Source organism: Camponotus vicinus, unplaced genomic scaffold (assembly GCF_025532165.1).
Source record: "Camponotus vicinus isolate PSW18456_S1 unplaced genomic scaffold, iyCamVici1.0 SCAF_3, whole genome shotgun sequence".
In the NCBI taxonomy this organism is placed as follows: domain Eukaryota; kingdom Metazoa; phylum Arthropoda; class Insecta; order Hymenoptera; family Formicidae; genus Camponotus; species Camponotus vicinus.
This window is the reverse complement of record NW_028141967.1, coordinates 9,623,662-9,650,682: the sequence shown is the minus strand read 5'-3', so window position 1 is coordinate 9,650,682 and position 27,021 is coordinate 9,623,662. Positions and strand designations below refer to the sequence as shown.

The following is a 27,021-nucleotide window of genomic DNA, read 5'->3' as shown; positions in this document are numbered from 1 at the left end:
CATTCTTGTAGCTTATTTCGAGAGCTTTCCAAAACACTATAATTATGTACCTTTCCGTTAAGTACTTTTTGAGTTATGATGCTTGAAATAATTTCTTAATTTTACATAAACCGTAAAATATCTTGTAAAATATTCATTTTTCGATTATCTTACCTTAATACTTTTATGTACAAAATAATGAGAGGAATCAATTGGTGTAAAGAAAACACATAGTTGTTTTTAAGAAAAAATATGGAATTGTTAATTGCAAATTACATATTTTTTCTTCGAAACAACTATGTGTTTTCTTTACACCAATTGATTCCTCTCATTATTTTGTACATAAAACTATTAAGGTAAGGTAATCGAAAAATGAATATTTTACAAGATATTTTACGGTTTATGTAAAATTAAGAAATTATTTCAAGCCTCATAACTCAAAAAGTACTTAACGAAAATGTACTTAATTATAGTGTTTTGGAAAGCTCTCGAGATGAGCTACAAGAATGTACAAAAATATATAGGATGTTCCATTTAAAAAAATTGAAGTGACCTTCACGTGACCTTCAAATGACTCTTCAAGGTCAAACCAATGATACCATCTTATGGCCCCCTCGAAACCATACAACTTTTGTCTAAAACATTTTTCTCTATCTTGCTTATTTTTCGAGTTATTTGGCTGCCTAAGTTAAAATGGGTCACCCTGTATATATATATATATATATATATATATATATATATATATATATATGTGTTTTTCATTGTTTATTGATTTATGTCTTTATTTATCTAAATACTAATTAGTTATATTATTTTCAGGTTTCGGGATTTATGGCTATAGAAATTTTCCCATGCCAAATTTGCCAGAAGAATGTAAAGGAACGCACAAGAGGCTATAAGACCAGTTACCGACGGATTTGTTCGTATACCAATTTATACGAAGTCTTGTTGCAAATGTTTTTGACGGTTACATTATTTAGAGTGATTTGCTGAGAGTTTTTCTTGATAATAAAAATTCGAATAAATTTCTTTTCTTAGTAAAGTTAATTATTAAGATAAATATCATTATATACGACCAGTATTGCTAATTCATTGTAATATTTTTCTGGCTATATACCACATCAATCAATGTATTGTGTTAAAATTAAATTATGGTGATATGAATATATATATATATATATATATATATATATATAGACTCAGTATTTTTGCTTTTGATTTATGAAGTTTTATAAGCAATTTTAATGTAGTTGTGTGGCTTTTGCAGCCTTATTAAAATTGTATAAATAACAATTATATATATATTGAAATTCTTTTACGATTATTATAAATGACTGTTTCAAAGAGCCTATTACTTTTCCTTGATTGATAGATGTGTATAAGTGCAGCTTTCGGTTAGTACTGGTGATTACTAGTATTTTGACTATATGGGAACTGAATATTATTAAATTGACGTATATATATATTGATTATATATAATATTATGACGCAAATATATAGTGATTATATATGATATTGTGTAAAGGTTATATTGTTACATCCCGCGCCTGATTTTTCCACGAACTTTCATGTAAATCTTCTAAGTTTCTTTCAGCGCATTTGAAAAGCGCGCCAAGGCGCGCTATGACACCGAACTCCGACTAGCGGCCAAGCGCGGCACTGCGTTAGATTTAAGCCTCCGCCAAGTGCCCAGAGATGGCGCTCAGCTAGGGCCCCTCTCTCTCCAAGCTCCCCACTTTCGACCGCCGCAGCAGTCGAGCCGCCGAAATCGAGGGACCTCGGAGCGGGCCCAGACTCAAGCAGTCTAACTCGCGACACCGAACCGACAAGTCCTAAGCTGGACTCTAACTCTAATTTTATATCATAATCTTAACTCAAATTCCAAGTTCATTATAAATTCATTCTCGAATCTAAGTGCTAGTTTAAATATATTACATTTTGTGTATTAATTTAGAAATATATACTAGTGTGTGCTAAACTTCGTGATTATTCAAAAGAATCCTAATTCTATAAATCCACATCCCACGCGACACGACGTTAATATACAGATATTCTTAACCAGGCACGTGCTACTAAATTATAACAATTAAATCGAGTTTTCGTATTTGAAGTGACGACAGAGAGGACAAGCCGCTCGTCGCCTACAGAAAATACGAAGCAAAATTGATTACTTCTGATTCAAAGTGACGACTCAGAGAGGACAAGCCGCTCGACGTCTACAGAAAATCCGAAGCATAATCAATCATTTCTGATTTGAAGTGACGGCTCAGAGAGGACAAGCCGCTCGACGCCTACAGAAAATCCGAATATGACTTTAATTTTCTACAATGCCTAAAACACGCCGTGCCGGTAGGAAAAATCAACTCCGTCGGATGATAGCGAGACATTACTACGCCGCGTCCACCAATTATATCGATATCGTAGAAACAAACCACTACGATAAAGAATACGAACAATTATTCGCGAGTGCAAATAAAACCACGTGCTTAATAAAGTGGCCAGAACGACTCATCCCCATCGACGTCGATAACCAGCCGCATCAACCCGCTTCCGTTCATCCCGGAGACCCGCGTGGAGCGCCGCGATCCCCGCCTACCAGTGCAGCCTGATTAATCAACGCGGCCAGGCCACGTGGAAATTAATCTTTGAAAGGAAATGAAGCGAAGCCATCTTGGAGGTAAGTGACGGTTGAAAATTCCTGTTTGTGCAAGTCACGACTTTTTGCCAGGCCCATCGTGTTTTTGTATAAGGTTTCACTTTTACGATCTTAGCCCGACCCTTCGGCGCCGCGGTACATTCCAGTGGTCAATCGAGTCTCTCTGTATTAAATCCCCGGCCTTATCTCCGCGAATTACCGCGAATACCGGCTCTATTCCGCGAATAATAGCCAAATATTAATAATAATAATAACAACAATTCGAATTCATAGTGATAAATGACCGCGGTCCTCTCCTTAAGCTGTAATTAACGAAATTATGAATTGGGATTTAATCCGACGCTTGGGATTTAACGCAACGACCTACTAACCTATTTTCAACTTTGGGATTTAACGCGATGACCCACTGACCCAGTGACCTAATTTTTATTTTGGGATTTAACGCGATGACCCACTGACCCAGTGACCTAATTTTTATTTTGGGATTTAACGCGATGACCCACTGACGCAGTGACCTAATTTTTATTTTGGGATTTAACGCGATGACCCACTGACCCAGTGACCTAATTTTTATTTTGGGATTTAACGCGACGACCCACTGACCCAGTGACCTAATTTTTATTTTGGGATTTAACGCGATGACCCCCTGACCCAGTGACCTAATTTTATTTTGGGATTTAATGCGATGACCCAGTGACCTACATAAATTGACCCAATTACCCCGTGACCTACTTTCCCGAATCCCTTTAAACCGACGCTGCGTTAAAGGGACTTAGTCCCAACCGAGACCTACTTTCAAGAAAATCCCTGGAAAATCGGATTTCACCCGATAAAATCGCTCTCCCCCGATGCGATCCCGCGTGTTTCGTGATCGGATCACTCAAGCCCCCCTTAATACCCCCGACCTCTCCCTGAGCTTTTGCCAGAAAGCTTGCGGTTTCGCGAATAATCAAACTAGAGCCGCTCTGTGCGCATTCTGTTATTATTCCCTGCCCGCTGAAGAGCGTCTACGGTATAATTACGTGACGAAACATAGACTTATAATTGGCGAACCCATCGGATTCGGGTGTTACTCCTGTGGAAGTAGATTAAGCAGCATCAGAATTAGCGACGAATGCCCCGAGTGCCCTGAGCGACTTCTAGACTATTGGCTACACCCTGCCAATCATCCAGTAACTCAAGACGGTAATATAGTCATCCCTATCGTGTACCCCGACGAAGAGTCCACTGACTCCGAGCCCGAACAATAATTCCGAGCGCTTCAGATCGCACGTATCCCCGGGAAGAGCCGCATAGGTTCGCTTGACCCGAAAAAGCGATCGAGCCCCGCGACGTCCGAATTCTCTTTTAGAGCCGCGACATCCCGGGACGTAACAAATTTGGTGACAGCGGTGGGATACGAGAAGAACTCGGAATAAAACCCTTTCTTCTGATATGCCGGACACCCGTAGCGGGAAATCCACGAGTAAACCGCTGACAGAGGCGGAAATCGAAGCAATCCAAACTAAACTAGATACCAAGGCCGAGAGATTAAAAGAAGAGGCGGCGCTATTAAAAGAACAACGCGAGGAATACGAGAGGAACATACAAGATCTTATTCGACACCGCGAACAAATGGAAAAAGAAATGGAAACGCGTAAACTAGACGCCTCTGGCAATGATGCGTCACGAAGCGCGGGCGACGACGTACGCCTCGAGATCGAACGGCTGCGCCGAGAAGTCGAGCTCCTCCGTAGAGAAAATTACTCAACCCCACGACATTCCGGACAAGGAACTTACACACGCGATTCCCAAGAATATCAATACGACCTTTCCCCCGGCCCGACTCAACTCCCCAAGGTCTCCTTCCGCGAAGCCACCGATTCAGTCCCCAGCTTCGATGGCTATAATATCCCTCTATCCCAGTTCAACAAGGCTTGCCGACGAGAGAAATCATTCCCCCCTCAGCGGAACGGAACCTTACAAAGCTATTGATTAATAAATTACGCGGGCGAGCCTATAGCGCCGTGGAAGACGAACCCTGCGACAATATTACTCAATTGATAGACCTCCTGACCGCAGCCTTCGGATCTAAGAAAACTATAGACCAACATCGCGGTGAGCTAAGCATGATCTTCCTAAGACCGCAAGAACATATACTAGATTACATCAGTCGAGTAAAAGAACTCCGCGCCGCGATCCTAGACGCCGAACGTCGCGAAACTGGAATCATCGCACCCGCGACCGAAGCCGAAATCGATTTATTAACAGGACGGTCCTTCTGCAAAGGATTACCGCTAGAATATCGTTTACAAATGAAGGAAAAACTTTATCAGAAGCCATTCGAAGCATTTTCCGTCGCCAAAACAATCGCGAAAGAACAAGAATTAGATAACACTCGATTCGGCACGCGCGAGCGACAAGACAGAGACTATGAGGGTAGGAACTATACCAGACGACAACTCACACCCCTCATACCTCCACGGGAACGCTACAATGACCCCAGATCAAATCACGAGAACCCAGCAGTAACCACCCACACGGATCGCCCACCGTACGGACAACCACGACTCGATCGCTCACAAGGATCATACCCACGCACAGAATACTCGCGCAATGCACCCCAATATCCGGATCGCACCCGGAACGACTAACCGCGTACTAACTCTTACCCCGATAATAATAATCGCCCCACCAACGCGTCCCGCGACCCTTCACCAAAAACGTCAGACCACCCGGACGCAAGCCGAGAAATAAAGCAGTGCAGGTACTGTAAAAACCTCGGGCATGAAATTAGCGAGTGCCGAAAACGCGCATATAATAACGCTCGACAGCAAAACCAGGGAAACCCGGAAGGCCCTGCGAGACAGACGGGCGACGCTCGCCAAGGGCCCCCGATGCGCGAAATACGCCCGGTAAACCCAATAGACGCGATTCCCGCCGAGAATTCCGAATAGCGACACTAAACCCGCAGAACTTCCCACACGCGCCTACCGTTGCGTTAGCCGTCGACGGACTCTCACAGAAAACCTCCTTTATGGTGGACACTGGCGCTTCTCCTAATCTTATTAAACGACGGAACGTTCATCCCGAGACTAGCATCCGCGAAACCGATAAGTTGTACCTCTGCGGTATAACGGAAGGCAGGATCAAAACGCTCGGGTCCATACAAGTTTACTACTCGGGTCACCCTCTAGAGCTGCACGTAGTAAACGACAATTTTCCGATACCGCAAGAAGGTATCCTAGGCAACGATTTCCTCCGCGACGCGTCGAATATACACCTGCAGGAAAGATACGTCGCATGGCAAGGAATCCGAATACCCTTCACCGATCACGACACCGTCGTGATACCTGCTAGATCACGCGCAACCTTCTATATCAAAGTACCAAATCTAGATATCACGGTAGGCTACGTCCCGCGACTTAGCGTCGGTAAGGACATCTACCTAGGGGAAGCAGTGGTTGAGAACCGGAATGGCAGAGCATACCTACACGCGATAAACTCCGGTGATACCGACAGGGAACTGATCGTACCGACAGTAGAACTGCTGGAAATAGAAACCACATTAAGCGACCCACCCACTGAATCCGAAGCCAAACAGGCAGCAACCGGCCAAGCACTGGCAATCTCCACTGAATCGACCCCAGACAACTACGAACGCCTACAAGTCATCCGAGACGCACTCCGACTAGAACACTTAAACCCTGAGGAACACAGCCACGTGTCACGACTTATACAGAGACATAATGATTTATTTAGATTACCGGCGGACAAATTAGAACACACAACTATTATATCTCATAAAATCCCCACGACCGACGAACAACCAATTAACACTAAACAATACCGCTTCCCACCGATCCACAAAGAGGAAATAGATAAACAAATCGGAGAACTTCTAAACAACGACGTCATTAAACCCTCAGATTCCCCCTATAACTCCCCCTTATGGATCGTCCCTAAGAAACCCCATTCCAAGGGCAACAAAAGATGGCGCATGGTAATAGATTATCGCGCTCTAAACGAAAAAACCATAGGCGACGCGTATCCCCTCCCGAACATTACGGAAATACTAGACCAACTGGGAAGTGCGAAGTACTTTAGTGTGTTTGACCTTGCATCAGGGTTCCACCAAATACCAATGCACGAAGCACACGCGAAAAAGACCGCGTTCTCCACCCCCCACGGACATTACGAATTCAACCGTATGCCCTTCGGTCTAAAAAACGCGCCCGCGACATTCCAACGCCTGATGGATCAGGTATTATCGGGACTACAAGGCATAGAGCTCTTCGTGTATCTCGATGATATCGTACTATACGCGAGCTCCCTGCGTGAACACGAGCTCAAGTTCGATAAATTAGCGGAAAGATTGAAGAGAGCTAACCTAAGATTACAGACCGATAAGTGCGAATTCCTAAGAAAAGAAGTCGGCTATCTAGGGCACATTATCAGCGATAAGGGAGTGAAACCGGACCCCGAGAAGGTCCGCGCGGTTAAAGAATTCCCCAGGCCGAGACATGCAAAAAACATTAAACAATTCCTAGGCCTCGCGGGATACTACCGTCGTTTCATCCCGAATTTTTCCAAACTCGCGCACCCCCTCACGGAATTATTAAAAAAGGACAAGGAATTTAATTGGAATCCAGAACAAGAGCAATCATTCATAACCCTCCGTGACTCCCTTTGCACACAACCCATCCTACAATATCCCGACTTCACCAAAGCATTCGTGCTCACGACAGACGCCTCGGGATACGCCATAGGCGGAATCCTGAGCCAAGGTGTCGTCGGAAAAGATCTACCCATCGCGTACGCATCGCGTTTACTTAACAACGCAGAGCAAAATTATTCCACGATAGAAAAAGAACTCCTCGCCATCGTGTACTGTGTCAATCACTTCCGACCCTATCTGTATGGACGGAAGTTCGTGTTAGTAACGGACCACAAACCGCTCGTGTGGTTACATTCGGTAAAAGACCCCACTTCGCGACTCGTACGCTGGCGTTTAAAACTAGCGGAATACGAATACGAGATAATGTACAAAGCGGGAAAAACCAATGTAAACGCGGACGCACTCTCGCGAAATCCGACCCCCACACCTGCCGCGAAAACCCAACAAATCCTAATCCTCGAAAACGATCCTATATCATCCGACTCAGATGAATCTTTATTTTCCGCAGTGCCAAAACCAGGCACTAGAGAGACCGGCACGCCAATCAATGCGGAGGGAACGCCCTCGACCTTACCCTGCAACCAGCTAAACGAAGCTGAGGAGTACGCGAACAGCGAAAGCGAGGCTAACGCCGAAAGCGACGCGGAATCCGAAAGTAGCACAGAGTCCGATGATGACGAACGACCGTTTGAAAATCCAAATGAACCCGCTATCATACGAAACCCAGTGGGACCTAACGTAATAACGATACCTGATAACTTCACGACACGACGCGACAACTTAGTTATTTTTACCACGCAACAAGGCATTCCGATCGACCAAGGGGCTCGCATGCTTGCAGACACTAAGTCGCTCCCTCTAATTAAAAATGCGACGCTAGGCAGAGCCCGAGTCGACCGGAATGGCTCGCGACGCATTATATCACTAATCATTAAAGATAGAGTATCAGGAATCACGGAAAAAGAAATCGTGAAGGAAACGATGCATTCCTTGCTAGACGTCGTCACCGAACTTGGCCTACAATCTATCTCTATCGCCAGAGGTAACGTTGACAATGTACCTTGGGAAACGGTGTATATGCAACTCACCCGAACCCTAAGCGAAACTAGTATTAGAATCTTTATTTGTAAGAATGAAATTACGATACCCCCAGAAGAGAGTAGGCAACAGATCCTGTCGGAAAATCACTGTTCTGCCGTCGGCGGACACAAGGGCGTCACGAAAACATATAGACGAGTAAAGAAAAAGTATTTTTGGTCGGGAATGAAAGCCGACGTCCAATCATTCATAAAAAACTGCCGTGCTTGTCAACTAAAAAAGTTAGTAAGAACAAAAACTCGGCAACCCATGGTGCTTACGGACACCCCTGACTCCGCCTTCGACAAAATCTCCATGGATATCATGGGCCCATTACCAACGACACAGTCGAAAAACTGTTACATACTTACTATACAGGACCTCCTAACTAAGTACTCGCTCGTGATACCGCTCCAACACGCCGGAGCCATAGAAGTAGCCGACGCGCTCACCAACGAGTTTATATGCACATTCGGTGCTCCCAAAGCAATCCTAACCGACCAAGGATCGCATTTCTTAAATAGCCTTATGCGAAACATAGCACGTAAGTTTAGAATTAAGCATTACAGAACCACAGCGTATAGACCACAAGCCAATGGCTCGGTCGAAAGATCGCACCAAGTCTTGTGGGAATACCTGAAGCAGTTCGTGGATAAAAATAACGAATGGGATAAGTGCCTAAAGTTAGCGTCCCTCTCTTACAACACTAGCGTCCACGAAGGCACTCAGTACACACCGCATGAACTCGTGTTCGGTAAAACCGCGCGGACCCCTGCGAGCGATCCCGTTACTGCGGATACGACCAACGAGAGTTACGCGGAATATCTTACAACACTCTTCAACAGCATCAAAGACGCACAAACTATCGCACGCGAAAACCTAATGCGCGCCAAGGAAAAATCCAAAAGATACTATGATCGTAGAATAAGGACGCGTAATTTTAAGATAGGCGATAACGTATACCTCCTTAAGGAACCCTCGAAAGGGAAGCTAGGAAACCAGTACGTAGGCCCCTACAAAATATTAGAGGTTCTCAAGAGCCACAATGTAAGACTAGCAATAAGCGCTACCAGGACCCGTGTAGTACACGCAGACAAGCTCAAACACTCACCGCATCGCGCCCCCACTACGGAGGCCTCCCCCACTCCAGAGCCGCTATATCAAAGGAAGTCGGACGGAGGACCGACCACATCTCAATCAAACGCAGCACCATGAACATCGCCACCGTCACCATGGAAATCTTAGCGCATGCCATTGCCCTAATCCTGTTGTTACCTGCCGCATCATACTGTCTAATCGGATACGACTGCGGGGGACAAGGATTAAATATAACGTCATTATCGCTCCTAGACATCGGTAAATGCGCCGTCGACAACATAGAACCTAAGAGGGAAGCCACCTACGTACAGCTGTTACAAATGTCAACCCATGACCACACACACGCGATGCAGTGCAAAGTCGAAGTCGACCGCACGATATACTATTGTGGAATGCACTCGCACGTCTCGATAGTCCGAGGAGGACGCCGCCAATACACAATAGAACTCACCGAATCCATCTGCAAAAAGCTGCAAGACACGGGAACCATCGACATAGGAACAGGTCAACGAAGCATCCTCCAGTCATTCAAGAGGAACAGCACGGACGTGCGAAGCGTCACCCTCGCCGGCACCACCAGCATGGACGGAAGTTGCACCGGAACTCAATACGGAGATGCCTATGGAACATGGGAAAGTGCTGTCGTCCAGGCCGTCGTAAAAGTAACTCTTCGGAACTTCGACGCGGTCATCGATAGAAACACTAACGAGTTGATCCTACCATCCGGGGTGCACTGCAAAGCACTCACGGGAGAATGCATGGACCACGACGGCTCGGAGACCTACTGGACTATCACGCCAAGGGACAGCTGCCACTTCGACCAATACGACATGCTATACGAGGGCCCAGCCGATAAACTCACGGCACAGACAAACACCGAGACGCCAACCGTTTACACAGTGACAACGAAGGAAACGACCTTCGCCCTCACCAAAACCACTGAGATGACACTGTGTGGCTACAAACTCATGCTGACGGAACACCCAAAATTATTCGTACTAGAAACAGAAAAGGGAAGAACATTCAAAATCCGCACAAGAATATCCGTCAGTAACTTAGACATTTTCTCGTATGTAAATTCTAAATTTATATACGTAGAAAAACATATTAAAACACAACTGACGCGACTCTACCGCGACATAATGGAACAAAAATGCGCGCTCGAAAAAGAAATATTACAAAACGCGCTCTCGCTCGCCAGTTTCGCCCCTGACGAAATGGCGCATCGAATAATGAAGGCACCTGGATACACCGCAGTCATGGCGGGAGAAGCCCTACACCTGGTCAAATGTCTAGCTGTAGAATGCCGAGTACGACCAACGGACGTCTGCTATAACGAAATCCCGGTAACGTACAAAAATCAATCATTATACATGCTACCGAGGACAAGGATACTCACCAAAAAAGGAACGCCGAGGGACTGCAACGAATTCCTGCCAGTTATGTACAACATACACGGCAGCTGGTACCGCCTGATGCCACGACCACAAGAGGCGGCGGCACCTTCGATCATCCAACCGCTCACGAAACCCACCTGGAAATACGTGAGCCCCTCCTCTCTCGCCACCAGCGGCATCTATACCAGCGAAGATCTAGACAGACTCCGCGACCACATAATGTTCCCTATGGAAAAACCTTCGATGCTGAATACAATAGCGAGAGGGGCCATGGGACGAGAAATACCAGCAGGAAGTATATCCATGCTAAACCTGCTAGACGAAAAATCCTTGGACCAGATCGCGGAGAACGCAGGGCAAAAATTGTGGACAGGATTTATCACATTCGGATCGGCCAGCGCAGGTGTGATCGGAATTTTCATAATAATCCGATTAATAAAGCTAATCGTGGACACCATCATCCACGGATACGCATTGCATTCGATATACGGATGGAGCCTGCATCTACTGGGAGCGGTATGGACTTCAATGACGAACCTGCTCCTGTACACAGGATCACCAAGACGACGAATGGACGACGAGAATCAGCGACCCTCCAAACCCCTTTCGACGCCAGAAAATCAGCCCCCTAAAGCCCTCCCAATAACCGAAGACATTCGACCAACCCCCATAGAGCCCCCAATAAGTGAAGTGCGTGACTACCGAGAACTTCGAAAACTTTTGAACGAAAACGTGTAGTGCACACAAAATAGTTCTAAGCATATTATACATAGAATATAAGAGCGTGCGAAATAATTTACATTACTTTAGATTATACATGGAAAATGTTGGAACATCGTCCAACATTTTCATCTAAGGGGGGTGGTGTTACATCCCGCGCCTGATTTTTCCACGAACTTTCATGTAAATCTTCTAAGTTTCTTTCAGCGCATTTGAAAAGCGCGCCAAGGCGCGCTATGACACCGAACTCCGACTAGCGGCCAAGCGCGGCACTGCGTTAGATTTAAGCCTCCGCCAAGCGCCCAGAGATGGCGCTCAGCTAGGGCCCCTCTCTCTCCAAGCTCCCCACTTTCGACCGCCGCAGCAGTCGAGCCGCCGAAATCGAGGGACCTCGGAGCGGGCCCAGACTCAAGCAGTCTAACTCGCGACACCGAACCGACAAGTCCTAAGCTGGACTCTAACTCTAATTTCATATCATAATCTTAACTCAAATTCCAAGTTCATTATAAATTCATTCTCGAATCTAAGTGCTAGTTTAAATATATTACATTTTGTGTATTAATTTAGAAATATATACTAGTGTGTGCTAAACTTCGTGATCATTCAAAAGAATCCTAATTCTATAAATCCACATCCCACGCGACGCGACGTTAATATACAGATATTCTTAACCAGGCACGTGCTACTAAATTATAACAATTAAATCGAGTTTTCGTATTTGAAGTGACGACAGAGAGGACAAGCCGCTCGTCGCCTACAGAAAATACGAAGCAAAATTGATTACTTCTGATTCAAAGTGACGACTCAGAGAGGACAAGCCGCTCGACGTCTACAGAAAATCCGAAGCATAATCAATCATTTCTGGATTTGAAGTGACGGATCAGAGAGGACAAGCCGCTCGACGCCTACAGAAAATCCGAATATGATGTTACGTCCCCAGTTCCTCAGGACTGGTCTGGAAGTCTTACTTTCCCAGTTGGACGCAATTAATCTCTCAATTTGTTTTAGGGCAACCTGCTAGGCCGGCTATACCCTGGGACGCCGAGAGATTGAAGGTCTATTGTGCTTATAGAGAGGATTCAGGAGGGAGTGAGAATAAATATATGTATTTGTAAGCAAAATCTTTATTTATTTTCTTTCTTTATTTATTTCCTTTCTTATTTTCTTCTATCTTTTACAAGCTGGATAAATGGTGGTATTTATTAATTAATTAAATTGAGGTTATTCGAAAATCCTTCGAGTGAGGGGATCGTTGAAATTCAAAGAAGCGGTTGAAATTGCTGATAAAGTATAGTCTGAGAAGAATAAATTGTATTAGTACTATAAATTATCGATCTATGGTAAACTTTGACTCTCGAAAATTACCGACCGTCGGTAATGTAGATTTCTGTTTTACCGACCGATGGTAAGTTAGGTTTCTGTTTTACCGACCGATGGTTAGCGGCACTTTCTGTTTTACCGACCGATGGTAAGTTAGATTTCTGTTTTACCGCCCGATGGTAAGTTAGATTTCTGTTTTACCGACCGATGGTTAGTTAGATTTCTGTTTTACCGACCGATGGTTAACGTCACTTTCTGTTTTACCGACCGATGGTAAGTTATCGACTGATGGTAAGTTATCGACCGATGGTAAGTTATCGACGGATGGTAAGTTATCAACCGATGGTAAGTTATCGACCGATGGTAAGTTATCGACCGATGGTAAGTTATCGACCGATGGTAAGTTTTGATTGATGACTATTGGAAAAATTACCAACTGATGGTAAATTAGGATTATCGAGAATTTATTTGTTTGAAATGTTAATGTGTTATCTTGGTTTCAAATAAATTCTTATTTTATTTTGATTCTCTGAAAATCGAAAGAGGATTCGAGGAATAATCAGGAGTTTGGATACGCTGACAAGGTATCCACCTATCATACGGCTGGCTTAGTATTAACCTCGTAAGGTTAGGTTATAATTGCAAGTAGTGATAATGATTCAAATTGTTATAAACTAAGCCAGTGTATTGTCTCTAAATCCTGGGATGTATCTCGTATTTTGAAGTTAAGGCTAAATTCAATCCAAGATCAAAAGGTCAACTTCTATCATTGGGATAAATCCCTCAAGATAATTGCCTATTAATCGAAAACTGCATTTTCGCCTACTCGGACGTCGATTGACAGGAGGCCGCTTATTTTTTCTATTGCCTCACAGGCTCTAGGTTGAGAAACAACCTCTATCATTGGAATAAATTCCTCAAGATAATTATTTTTCCACCGAGCCAGACTTGGGTTCGACCTGCCGCTGCAGTTTCGCACTCGCTCACTGTCTATCGCGTCGTCTTATCAAAGAGATAAGTCCCAGATAAATTTTCCAATTGGAAATGATATTTACTAAGTTGAATAACTGGATTAAGGAATACGGGTAATCAAAGGTAAGGTTCCCGTATTGTCGCGCACTGTTTCACTGAATTTAGTTGTTAGTAGAAATTAAAGGTTAGATTAATGACAAGTGGCCGGATATTTACCAGTGTCTGAAATGTCCTAGTGTGTGAAGGCTGCTTCCCTTCACTAGGCTGATGAGTGGATGCTGCTTCCTTCCGCTGGATACCGTCTACCTCAGTGACAGTTCGGGATGGAGGTTGCAGTCCAGGAGTTCGATTGAGAAACTCAATGTTAAATAGTCACTGAATTTATTAACTGAATACACGTACAAAATCTCGGAGATATAAGTATTAACACTGTGAATATCGTTGGGCCAAATGCCGGAGGTAGTTGAATGTTGAAGATCGTTGGGCAAAATGCCAGTAGTTGGTAACTGTAGTAGATCGTTGGGCAAAGTGCCAAGTTAACACTGTAAATATCGTTGGGCCAAATGCGAGGAGGACCGCTCTGCACGGGTTTATATAGTCGTCAGTCCCAGTTTTGCACACGGTCCCAATAGTAGGAGATGCGCTTCTCCGTGGAGGGAGTCGAGCAGTGATTGGTTCCCTCCTCTGCCTCTGGCTGCGCGCGCCTCGAAAGATGCGTGCGCCTCGAGGGATGTGCCGCGTTGTCAACGGGTGATTGGTTTTCTCTGACGTGATTGTTGCGCAATGATTTGGGATTGGCTCCCGCTGACGTGACGGATGCGCGCGCCTCGGAAGATGCGCGCGCCTCGGCGTGGGCGGCGCGGTTGCTCATTGGTTCCCTTCTCCGGGCTGGTTGCGAGCGCCGCTGGCACGAGCGTGGGGAAGATGCGCGCGCTGCTGGGCGTTGCCGCAGGAATTGGGCGTAGCTTGGGCGTAGTTTAATTTGTAGATGGTGGGACTCTTCAGAATTAGAATGGGGGTGACGGAGCGGTCAGTATAGAATCGGCTATACTGGTTGCATTGTATTTTGACACATAAGTTTTATAATAATTATTAGACCATCAGAATTTCTTTGCAGTTTTACATGCATATATTTTCTAATGTAGTTTTTAAGCTCTAGCTGTAGAAATGTCAACGGAGTTTCTAGCATGCTCCGTTCGAAAGTTCATTTTTGTCTCTATATATTATTATGGAAAATGCTTTTAAATATTGTTAATAAATTCTGACATCATAATTATTATAATTACAATTATTTTAACATAAGTATTTATGCGGTGGGATATAAGTATATAAAGACTATAAATTATTTCAGTAAATGGTGCAACAATTTTTATTCTTTGCTTTTATTTTTAATATTTATATCTATTAGGTTCTTGAATAAAAATTATTGCATGTACTTAATATTAATGTTTAACAATAAGTTAATTATTTCGTTATGTTGCGCAATGTTCTCTTGAACGGATTTTTTGTGGATTAATATATAAATGGAAGTTATTGCATACGCTTAATAACAATAAATTCATTTGTTACTTAATGATAATTAATTATTTCATCATGTTGCGTAATGTTGTGCAATAATATTCGAGCGGAATATTCCATAGTCTTAGTTTGGATTGTGATGATGACTCATAATATCGCATACGGAAAATTATATTTTAAAACTTCGTTTATAAAATTAGTAGTATTGGAGTTTTCATAATTATGTATACATGTGTCGGTCTGACTTTTTATGCTCCTTAAGGGAAAATTGTCATAAGATTTTTATTTATAGTATTTTTTGAGTTAATCTGGAATCAATGATTTTTGATATAATTTAGGCCCCGAAATAATTCGATATACGTGTAGTCGGTGCCGAGACGTGTTCAAAAATATATATATATGTATATAAAGTCTTTTGGTTTTTGATTTGTAAAATTTCTTGTGTATCAGGATTACATATTAATAAAGGAGGTATTCTCTTATATGTCGGTAAAGTTAGTATCATCGCTACCCCAGAGATGGCGCTCAACAAAATTAATAAATTTTCCTTGAATAAATATTTTTCTAAGCGTTATAATAAATCTTTATTGTACATTAATACCATTGGCCAAATATGTCTGTATAAAACTCTAATTATTATTGAATAACATTTAACTTTGACTATTTAATTACAAAATGTAAATGGCCAATAATAACCAAATAATAATCTTTTATAAAGTAACGAGCTTCTTTCAGAAATTAATGGTTTAAACATTTCTTAATAAAATATAATTAATAAAATATATATATAAAATATAATTAATAAACAAAACATAATTAATCAAGCAAGAATTTCCTTTAAAAATCCTAGATTATTTTAATTTTTGGTCCTCGTTGAGTTCCCGTAAATATATATATATGTTCACTATCAGGAAGTAATTTTCCTCAGAGTCTTGATACCTGAAAAATATAATAAATGTATAAGAAAATCTACTATAGAAATTATTAATTAAACCATTCAAAATATAATACATACTTGCACCCTTTTTATGATCCTATATATATAATAATTATCCTCTTCCTAATAATGTAAGGCAGCTTGTTATAAATAAGTAGCAAGAATTCCAAGTCCCAGCAACTGAAAATAATAATCAAATAATATTTGGCCGTATGAAAAATTAACTTAACAAAAATATACTAAAAAAATCAATCTATACAAAAATCTATTATCATTATAAAAGTTTGATTGATCAAAATTACTATATTAAAAAGGTTTAATATTTTATAAATGTATATAATTATATAGGAGTAAAAGAAATCAAATAGTAAAAGAAGTATAATAAATCAAATATTAATATATTAAATTTCAACAATAAACATATTAAATTAAATAATAACTACTAAACAATAACTAAATAATAAAGAAATGTCAAGAAATTATTATGAATAAAATTTTATACGTAACTCTTTGCTGCATACAGAATAATAAGTCACCCTATAAACATAGCCTCCACTTGATTGTCCACCGGGTGTCCCAATATTTTCATCACCTAACGAAAACGCTATACGGAAAAATAAAAATATATTTATTAATAAAATTCCTTAGAAATATATTTCAATAACAAATCACAAATATGCCTCCTCAAATATATAATTAACCGACTACATCTATCGAAATTTATATACGAGACCTCAATAGGTAGTAGTACGTGAAAGTGAGAGAGACCGCACTATCGGGTGACTCGCGCGAGTGAGAGAGACAGCGCTATACGTAATACCATATGTAAAAATTAATAAGAATTAAACCGCGAAACAAGCTCGGACAGACTTGTCACCCTCATTATTAGTATAAATACATATGTAGTTATTAATAAAAATTTAAAAGATAATGCATCAAAATACTAAAGGTACATAATATTATACATGAATACATATATTATATATATATATATATATATAATATATATTTTATAAATATATGATATAATTAAATAAAACCTTTAATTCATTAATTAACTTATCAAAATAATAAACTTACCAAATAAACTTCCGAAATAATTCGCACAGATTCCTCAAAATCCTTTCAATGCTGCATATTCTTATATGGTTTAAGCCTGTCTGTTGTCCGTGAATAATCCATTGGTCCATATCCCTTCCAACATATATATATATTATATATGCAACCTAGACAAATAAGAAAAATTCAAATAATAACACGTTTAAACTCTAAGCATAAGAACATAATAATTAATACATTATAAAAATCTCTTTTCATATACGTATATTCTATATAGTTATTCAAATAAAACTTCACTACATAATAATAAATTATATAAAATCTAATTTCTTATCCACCCATTATTGCCAAATAATACATATATTTTTCATTTTGATTATTAATTGCAAAATTTTATATACAATTAAAATATAATGAGTAAGCAATGATAACCAAATAATAAACCATTTTCATTATGTAAAAGCTCAACATTATTTAATGTACATATATAGTTAATAAATGACGAAGTTGTCAAGTCAAGCACATTCAAAATAACATTAAAATATTTCAAAATATCCAAAACTTATCCGCAATTAGAGGTGCATAGAGTTAATAAGTCATGGCCAGATGATCATATGTGAGTATTTTGATCCGCTCCGACAATAGTCTAATAAACGTTCTATATTGTCGATCAAAATACAGCCAAGCTATAAATGATATGCACCCTCGAATATCTTCTGTATAGAATGTCGTTTTACAAAATATCTGAAAAATATAATAACTATATAAGACAAATATATTAAATTATTTAAATTATTAATAATTACAAATAATAAAGATTCTGATTTAATAAAACCAATAATGCAAAATAAAGCTCATAACTCTTTACTGTGTGCAGAATTATAAATCTATATAACTACTAAATAAATTTTGTTATAACAAAACTTTACACATATATAACACACATGAAATATAAAGTTTAAATAATAATAATACAAGGTAATAAATATACATATTAATAATAATAATGAATGTATGGTCTTATAAAATTCATTATGCATGATTTTATTATTGAGACGAATAATAAGTCTCCTTATAAGAGCACAAGGCTAAGTCCAGCGTACCGCGTTATCTCCCCTATTACTTTGTTATCTCCCCTAATGTTTTCGACGTCCGCGCCGAGTCTTAATGCGAAAGGGACTCGCGAATATATAATGTATGGATATTATAAAGAGCGCCTTCTTATTGCAAGAGTAATAAATCATTACGAAATTATAAATTATAAAAGAATATATATATATTATATGTTAAATTAATCCATATCATTAACTAACAAGATCCAACAGTAATACATTTTTTAGCAAACTTTCAAGCCTTCAAAAGGGAAATAACAATATGTATAATACATATTTAATTAATAAAATAATGAAGATAAAATTTTTAACAATTACATTTATTAACTTTTACAAACAATATATATAAGTATATATATATATATATATATTCTATACAATTAACAAGTAAAGAATATATGAATAAATTATAACGAACGAAATTATTAAATCGATTTATAAAGCGTTATAAATTCACTCACCAAAAGATAAGCGACCCTCCGAGCTTCATCCGGTGCAGCTGCACATGAGCTCACTCAGCGATAAGATAAGGCCTGGCGCGACTGCCTGGCGCGACTGCCTGGCACGGCGAACACCTGCGTCCGGTGATAAAACAGCTCGCCACATCCTTTGTTCCAAGAGCTGAATAATGAAAGAATAATTAATGCACTTTTATATTATAATGTAACACAATTATTATTAACAACTATCTAGACCATGCACCTATATGCACATACATATATATATATATCATATAATTATTATATAGCAAATTGTAATTATAATGGTTTATAACACCAGAATTTGTTTATAACATTGTTAACTAGAACTATATAATTAATATAAAGAAAGTTAAAAATCAATTCTAAACGGAACATGCTAGAACGATCATTCACACTTCTATTAAAAGAGGTTGAAATTCTACATTAAAAAATATATGCATGCAAATTATTAAAATTCTGGTGATTAAAAACCTATTGTAAAGCCTTACCTTTTGTAAAATGAATTAACGGGCTCGATGCACGAACAATACTGACTGCTCCGTCGTCCCCACTATCCCCACGCAAGAGCGCGGCCACCACGTCATCGCGCGCTCGAAGAAGAAGGACAGCTATAGCGGCAAGCGGCGGTCGAGCCGCCTACGCCCGGGAGCGCCGCATTCTCCTACCACTGCGGATAGCCGGCACGGAGTAGGGACCAGAGGGTACCTCAGGGAGCGCAGCTCAGTCTTCCGCGCATTTGACCAGGAGCTCTCTGAAGAACAAGAACAGTAGCAGTCACGAACCATTTAAAATCGAAATAAAGACTTAGTCTCAAAACATTATTCGACTTAAAAACTTAGTCGCGAGAGCTGTAAGAGTAGTATACTTGAACAATAAAAGTGTTTTATTTGAACATCATCGCGGTCTTCTGCCATTTATTTACTACCGGCTCCTTCGACTCTCCTGCCAAGGCATCACTGAGGTCGACAGTCCACAGCGGAGGTTCGACGAGCACTTCCAACCGCAGTACTTTTGGGTAAGTACTCGTTTTAATTATTCAATATTTTCTTTTTCATCTCTCGTGATCTGCAACCATCAACCGAATATTATTATTATTTTTGCATGACATATTGAGGAATTTTATTACACATAATAGTCAACAACTTACCTTCATACAATTCCAACGTCTCTTCCTTCTGATAACACGAGTACGTTGATTGCCTTTGAACGTTAAACGCTCAGTCTGTCTTTGGTTTTATCCACAAGAGTGAATCGTCGCTTTCGACTTGTCAATCGATGTGCATTGGGTAGCCTACCCTACCCCTCTGCCGTTTCCGCGAAGAATTTTCTTTAGAGGAATTTTCTTTACGGACTCTGTGCCGCTGTGACGTGACGTCTTGCACATCGAAACTCGTCGTAGAGCATGGGACGCGCTCTCTAAGGACCGACTGACACATAGTATGATAACTCTGGTTTAGTATCATATATTAGAAGAATTATTTAATAATAATAAAACTAAACCAGTAGGTACGGTATCCATCTTATATTCAAACATTCCTACACCCCCTTCCTTACCACGTCACTGCATGTGAGGTAACTAACTAATAATTTTCTCTTATAATAAATGAGGAGTCGCGATTTCAGAATCTGTCCTGTCTCTTTCTCTAAACTGGTTACGAACTTTAGATTTACGCGGTACATTCCTTTTTGACAGGTGACCCCTCGAAATTTCCATCGTAAGTATTAGATGCCGCGAAATAATTCCAAATTATCCTTTCGATAAAACAAATTTTAAAACTTAAATTATTTCAATAATAGATGGTAAACGCATTACGCATCGATCCAGTTCTCCGTCGCGAGATCCCCTTCCATCGGGCAGTTATAAGGCGTCGCGAGTATTTCCGACAGCGTCTGTTGAGAGACCGACGTACTGTTCCTTACCATTTATACATAGACCGAGATGAAATTCCGAGCGAGATAATTCGAGCAGTCAATGATCGTGAAAACACCCCACACGACCTTTCATTTGCCCCTTTGCTCCCCGAACTAAACCCCGAGAACAGCAGACAACTCCAAGCGATACCGGCTGGAGAAGAACCGGAAGAAGAACAGGAATCGTCAGATAGTTGCTCTGTCAGTTCAACAGCTTCCACAATTGTCCTCGACCCGGATAACCTTACTGCTGGAATACCACGGGGATTACTCCGAGCTTGGGAGGCCAACGCCGAAATAAGGCGGGACAGGCAGGTCCAAACGTCTCCTCGTCGCCCTGATAGCCCGGCCTCATTTTCAGACTATTCAACCCCAGATTATTCCCCGGTCAGACCCGGAGAATTCGAGTTTGACCCCGTGGATATCTCCCCAGCAGAAGAAGGCTTGGCGGACCAAGCGGTTAATCATTTTCTGGACTATCTGAACAGCGAAGAATTCCTAGATACCGTCGACGACATGTACCATACCTAATTCAACAATAAATTGTTCACCTAATATATTTCTAAGGTTAACCAAATATATTTCTAAAGGAAAAATCTAATATACATATATATATATACTGCGATTTTGTATTCTCAATACAACCATAATAAATAGGGAAATTTTATAAAGGAATACAATAACAAGGATTCAACTCATATTTATTTGTCAAACCTGAACACCTCAGAATAAGCTTCCTATAGATCCTAATCTCTCGGCGTCCCAGGGTATAGCCGGCGTGGCAGGTTGCCCTGAAAAACAAAATAGAGATATAATATTGTTCGTCCCTGCACGGTGCGCCCTGCAGAATCGTTGAATAAACGATCGAATAGGACGTAACAAACATAAATTTTGGTGGCAGCGGTGGGATTTGCCAAAAAGGATCTAAGCTTCTGAGAGGAAATTAAGTGTTTGACGAATAAATTTTTATAAAGTATCTAAATCCATTATGCAGACTCGATCAAGCTCGACGAGCTCTGTAGCCACAGGGGCTACAAGGAAACAATATACAGCAGAGGAAACCGAAATCCTCATGCAAAAGGTAAACGAAAAGGAGAAACAGTTAAAAGAACAGGCTGAGGCCTTGCAAGCCAAAAACGAACATCTGATAAAAATGCAAGAAGAAATGAATCGAAAGGAAATGGCCGCAGGCCAAGAACAACCAGCTGTAGAGCAATTAATGGCTTCTATGCAAACGATTACCAATTATATTGAGAGGATTAATTCCAGGCTCATGAATCTAGAGACCTCGCAAAGAGAAGAAAGATATGTTCCACATGAAGAACGAATATTTTCTCAACCGACATCCCAACATTTTGGTATCGCGGACCAACCTTCCCCGATACGCCTTAAAGATGCTATCGACACAATACCTAAATTTGATGGCCATAAAATGTCCGTTTTCCACTTCAGTAAAATTTGCGAACGCGCTCTCGATTTAATACCCGCATATCATGAATATCATTTAGTGCAGCTTATTATTAATAAACTGCAGGGACATGCATATTCTGCCATAGAAGGGGTAGAATGTCACACCGTTTTCGAGCTAACGAAACGACTAAAATTAATTTTTGGACCAAATAAATCCGTCGACCAGTACCGAGGAGAACTAGCTAACATATACATGAAACAAAATGAAAATATTTTTGATTACATAAGCAGAGTGCATGAACTACGTACTGCAATAATAGATGGAGGATCTGATTTATCCGGAAACATAGGAGAACGAAGAAAGGACGCCATCGAAGCAACCACTATGAACAGCTTTATCAACGGACTTCCATCTGACCTATTAGTACGCGTAAAACTCGAACATCCGAGGACCTTCGAGGAAAGCATTAGCACAGCCATACAACTATCTAAAACTATTGAAGCTGAAAACATTCGGAAGCGCACTCTCTTCCGCCCAAATTTTCAACCCCGTGCTGACCTCCCCAATAACGTCAGCAATGCAGCTCGCCAAAATCCTATGAGCAACAACACTAACAACCGTTATCAACCCAGCAACGGACATGCAACCTCACAACCACCCTTCCCCGCATCTCCAGTTAAATTAATTGCTGGACAGCCTCAACAAGGTTATCAGACCAAAATCTGTCGTTATTGTAAGACTCCTGGACATCTTATAGAAGAATGTCGGAAGCTAGCTTACAGAAGAGCTCAAGAAGGGAACCAACAACCCGGTACTTCGGGAAACGCGCAAGGCGTTCCGTTGAGAACCGACGTCCGCCGGAACGACCCGCAACCAGGACGTCCGACTTACCACATTCAGAAGAAAGTCAACATAATAACACCACAGGAAACTCCCGCACAAATTTCCGAATCTGCCAAATAAACGACAGACAACAATCTACAGAATTGCCCACAGTAACGTTATCTTCTCCAGATCTAATAGCAGATTGCAAATTTATGATTGATTCTGGATCTGGACTAAACCTTATTAAACAAAAATGTTTAAATCCACACGTTACTCTCGACAAAACTAATCCTTTATGTCTGCAAGGAATAGCTTCTGAAACTATCGTTACGCTAGGAGCTGTTTCCCTATCTGTACTTGGAAAACTATCTGAATTTTATGTCATATCTGATTCGATAGGATTCTTACAAGATGGAATATTAGGCAACAAGTTCCTGAAAGAACGAGCTGTTATAGTCAACTATAGAGACAACTTTATACAGTATGAAGATATGAGAATTCCATTCTCAAACTCAAGTACAATATGTCTTAAGGAAAGAACTGTCACTCCCTGTTCTTTTCATATTACCAACCCAGAAAAACAAATCGGATATGTACCTCGTCATACCCTTGCCGAGGGCATATACTTCGGGGAAGCTATCGTCACCAATAATAATGGAAAAGTCCATATGCCTATATTCAATACTTCCGAGGAAGAATTGACCCTTAATATTCCATTCATAGAACTGCAGGATTATGATACTCACGAAATAACAAAGAATCCCACTGGAACCCAAGGGCTTCCCAGAGGATTAATCAGAACTTCTAACTCCAACAATCTCGCTGGACTAGACGAACCCCGAGTGGAATTCGTCAAAGCCATAGATAATCCCATTTACTTTAACCAGGCATTATCAACACCAACAGATAGAACTGTTGATGTCATAAACCTTCTACGCCTCGAACATCTGAATTCCGAGGAATCAGAAAATGTTCGACTACTAGTTTTCAAACACTCCGACAGATTTCACTTACCCGGTGAACATCTCCAAGCGACAAACGCCGCTCAGCATTCTATTCCTACTATTAATGAAATGCCTGTCCACACGAAACAATATAGATTTCCTCCTGTACATAAGGAAGAAATTAATAAACAAGTAAATGAATTATTATCTTCTGATTTAATAAGACCTTCTACTTCCCCTTATAACTCTCCTTTATGGATAGTTCCGAAAAAGCCAGACTCCCTAGGGAATAAAAGATGGCGAATGGTTATCGACTATCGAAACCTCAATGAAAAAACAATAGACGATGCCTATCCTCTTCCAAATTAACGGATATATTAGATCAACTTGGATCTGCAAAATATTTTTCAGTACTGGACTTAGCTTCCGGTTTCCACCAAATACCTATGGCATCAAAAGATGCCCATAAAACTTCTTTCTCTACACCTTACGGACATTACCAATTCAAACGAATGCCATTTGGATTAAAAAATGCTCCTGCAACGTTTCAAAGATTGATGGATAACGTTCTATCCGGACTTCAGGGAAATGAATTATTCGTCTACATGGATGATATTGTCGTATATGCACGATCATTGCAAGAACACGAAAGCAAGTTCGAAAAATTAATGCAGAGATTGAGAGCTGCAAATTTAAAATTACAACCAGATAAATGCGAATTCTTACGACGTGAAGTTATGTATCTAGGACATATAATTGGATCTGACGGAGTCAAGCCTGACCCCGCTAAGATAAAGGCAATAATGAATTTTCCTACTCCGAAGAATCCGAAAAACATCAAACAATTCCTAGGACTAGCCGGATATTATAGAAGATTTATTCCAAATTTTTCCAAAATCGCAAAACCATTAACTGATCTTTTAAAAAAGGATAAGAAATTCGATTGGCAAGACAAACAAACGGAAGCATTTGATATTTTAAGGAATTCACTATGCTCTGAGCCTATTTTACAATATCCCGACTTTACTAATCCATTCATTCTAACCACCGATGCATCTGGATATGCGGTCGGAGGAGTGCTCAGTCAAGGAATAATAGGGAAAGATCTACCCGTTGCCTACACGTCTCGAATTCTAAATTCCGCCGAACAAAATTATTCTACAATAGAGAAAGAATGTTTAGCTATCATTTATTGTGTAAATCATTTTAGACCTTATCTATACGGAAGAATATTCACGATAGTAACTGACCATAAACCATTAGTGTGGCTACACTCCATCAAGGACCCTTCCTCAAGATTATGGAAATGGAGAATGAAACTCTCTGAATATCAGTATGAAATACAATATAAAAAAGGAACTCTAAATTATAACGCTGATGCCTTATCCAGAAATCCACCCGTCGACGTGGCTATTCCGTTATTCCTCATTGATGAAGGAGAATATTCATCCGACGAATCCATATTTTCGTATAGGCCTCAAAGGCAAAAGGGAAAATCTAGTACACCTGAAGGTCAGAATGCAAGATCTAATCAGGAAGACATGGGAAACTATCAAAAAACCGCCGAGACCTCGGCCCCCGTAGAGCGTCAACCAACAGAAGATTATCAAAATTATTCTGTTCAACATGAAAATAGTAATAATTATGAAGTCACAATCGAAGAAGTTACTGACTCTGACGAAAGCGACAATACGGATTATACTGAAATAATAGAATCCGACATTGTACCGTATCAGTCAAACCCACAACAACTGAATCCACCAGCTCTTCCGCCATGGAGTCGAGCCTTAGTGCGAGAAGTTAGAGAGGATTTACTCCAACAGAAAGATAATCACACAATATTTATTTACCAGAACGGGACAGCTTATGACAATGGCGCAAAATCATATCAAGAAGCCAATTTACTCCCCAAATATGAAGGATTGGCATTCGAAAGGGCCAGGGTATGTACTGTAAAAGGAAACACGTTAATTGCCCTCCCCATCAAATACGACTATCATACCCTTATAGAAGCCCAGAATCTTAAAAACTGTCTACACTCTTTAGTGGATGTCATTACTGAACTTGGACTCTCTTCCATGAGTCTTAGTAAGACCGAACGCTTCGACGACCTTCCATGGTCATACATCCTTAATCAACTCAAAAGATATCTACAGGAATTACCCATTAATATAACGATATGCTTAAATTTAATTCAAACGCCTGAAATCGAAAAACGTCAATCTCTAATTTTGGAAAATCATGCCTCAGCTCATGGAGGACATATAGGTGTAACGAAGACCTATAACCGCCTTAGATCTCGTTACTGCTGGAAAACAATGAAAAAAGATATTCAGGAATTCATTAGAACCTGTCGGGAGTGTCAAATAAAGAAACTAACTAGAATAAAAACCAAGCAACCCATGGTTATAACGGATACCCCAGGGGCTGCTTTTGATAAAGTATCCCTGGATATTATGGGACCTCTTCCCCTAACAGTGAGTAACAATCAGTATATACTGACCATGCAGGATTTGCTAACAAAATATTCTACCGCCGTGCCATTAAAGGAGGCCACATCGTTAACAATCGCAGACGCCTTCACTAAAGAATTTATCTGTATATACGGTACCCCTCGCGCAATATTAACCGATCAAGGGACAAATTTTTTATCCGCCTTAATGCGACAGTTAACAAGGAAATTTCGCATACAACATTTTAGGACCACTGCCTATCATCCACAGTCTAATGGATCGCTTGAACGATCACATCATGTCTTAACAGAATATCTAAAAACTCAGGTTGATAAGGAGACAAATTGGGATGAATACATTAAACTTGCTATGTTCTCGTACAACACTAGTGTACATGAAGGCACGAGATACTCACCCTATGAGCTAGTATTTGGCCGAATAGCACGACTACCCTCCGCACACCCCATCATCGAAGAAAATATCGAACCCACAT

The 27,021-nt window shown here is 40.6% G+C and overlaps 1 protein-coding gene across 1 annotated transcript; it reads left to right on the top strand.

The window, feature by feature from the left end:
• The first annotated feature begins 10,609 nt into the window (after window positions 1–10,609).
• Window positions 10,610–11,602, top strand: LOC145968981 (uncharacterized). Its single transcript, XM_083094859.1, has one exon. The coding sequence runs from the start codon at window positions 10,610–10,612 to the stop codon at window positions 11,600–11,602; it is 993 nt and encodes a 330-aa protein (XP_082950985.1).
• The last annotated feature ends 15,419 nt before the right edge of the window (window positions 11,603–27,021 follow it).

What these genes read in the sequence shown, in the direction of transcription:
- LOC145968981 (XM_083094859.1), top strand. Translation starts at nt 10,610, where the DNA reads ATGGAACAAAAATGCGCGCTCGAAAAAGAAATATTACAAAACGCGCTC.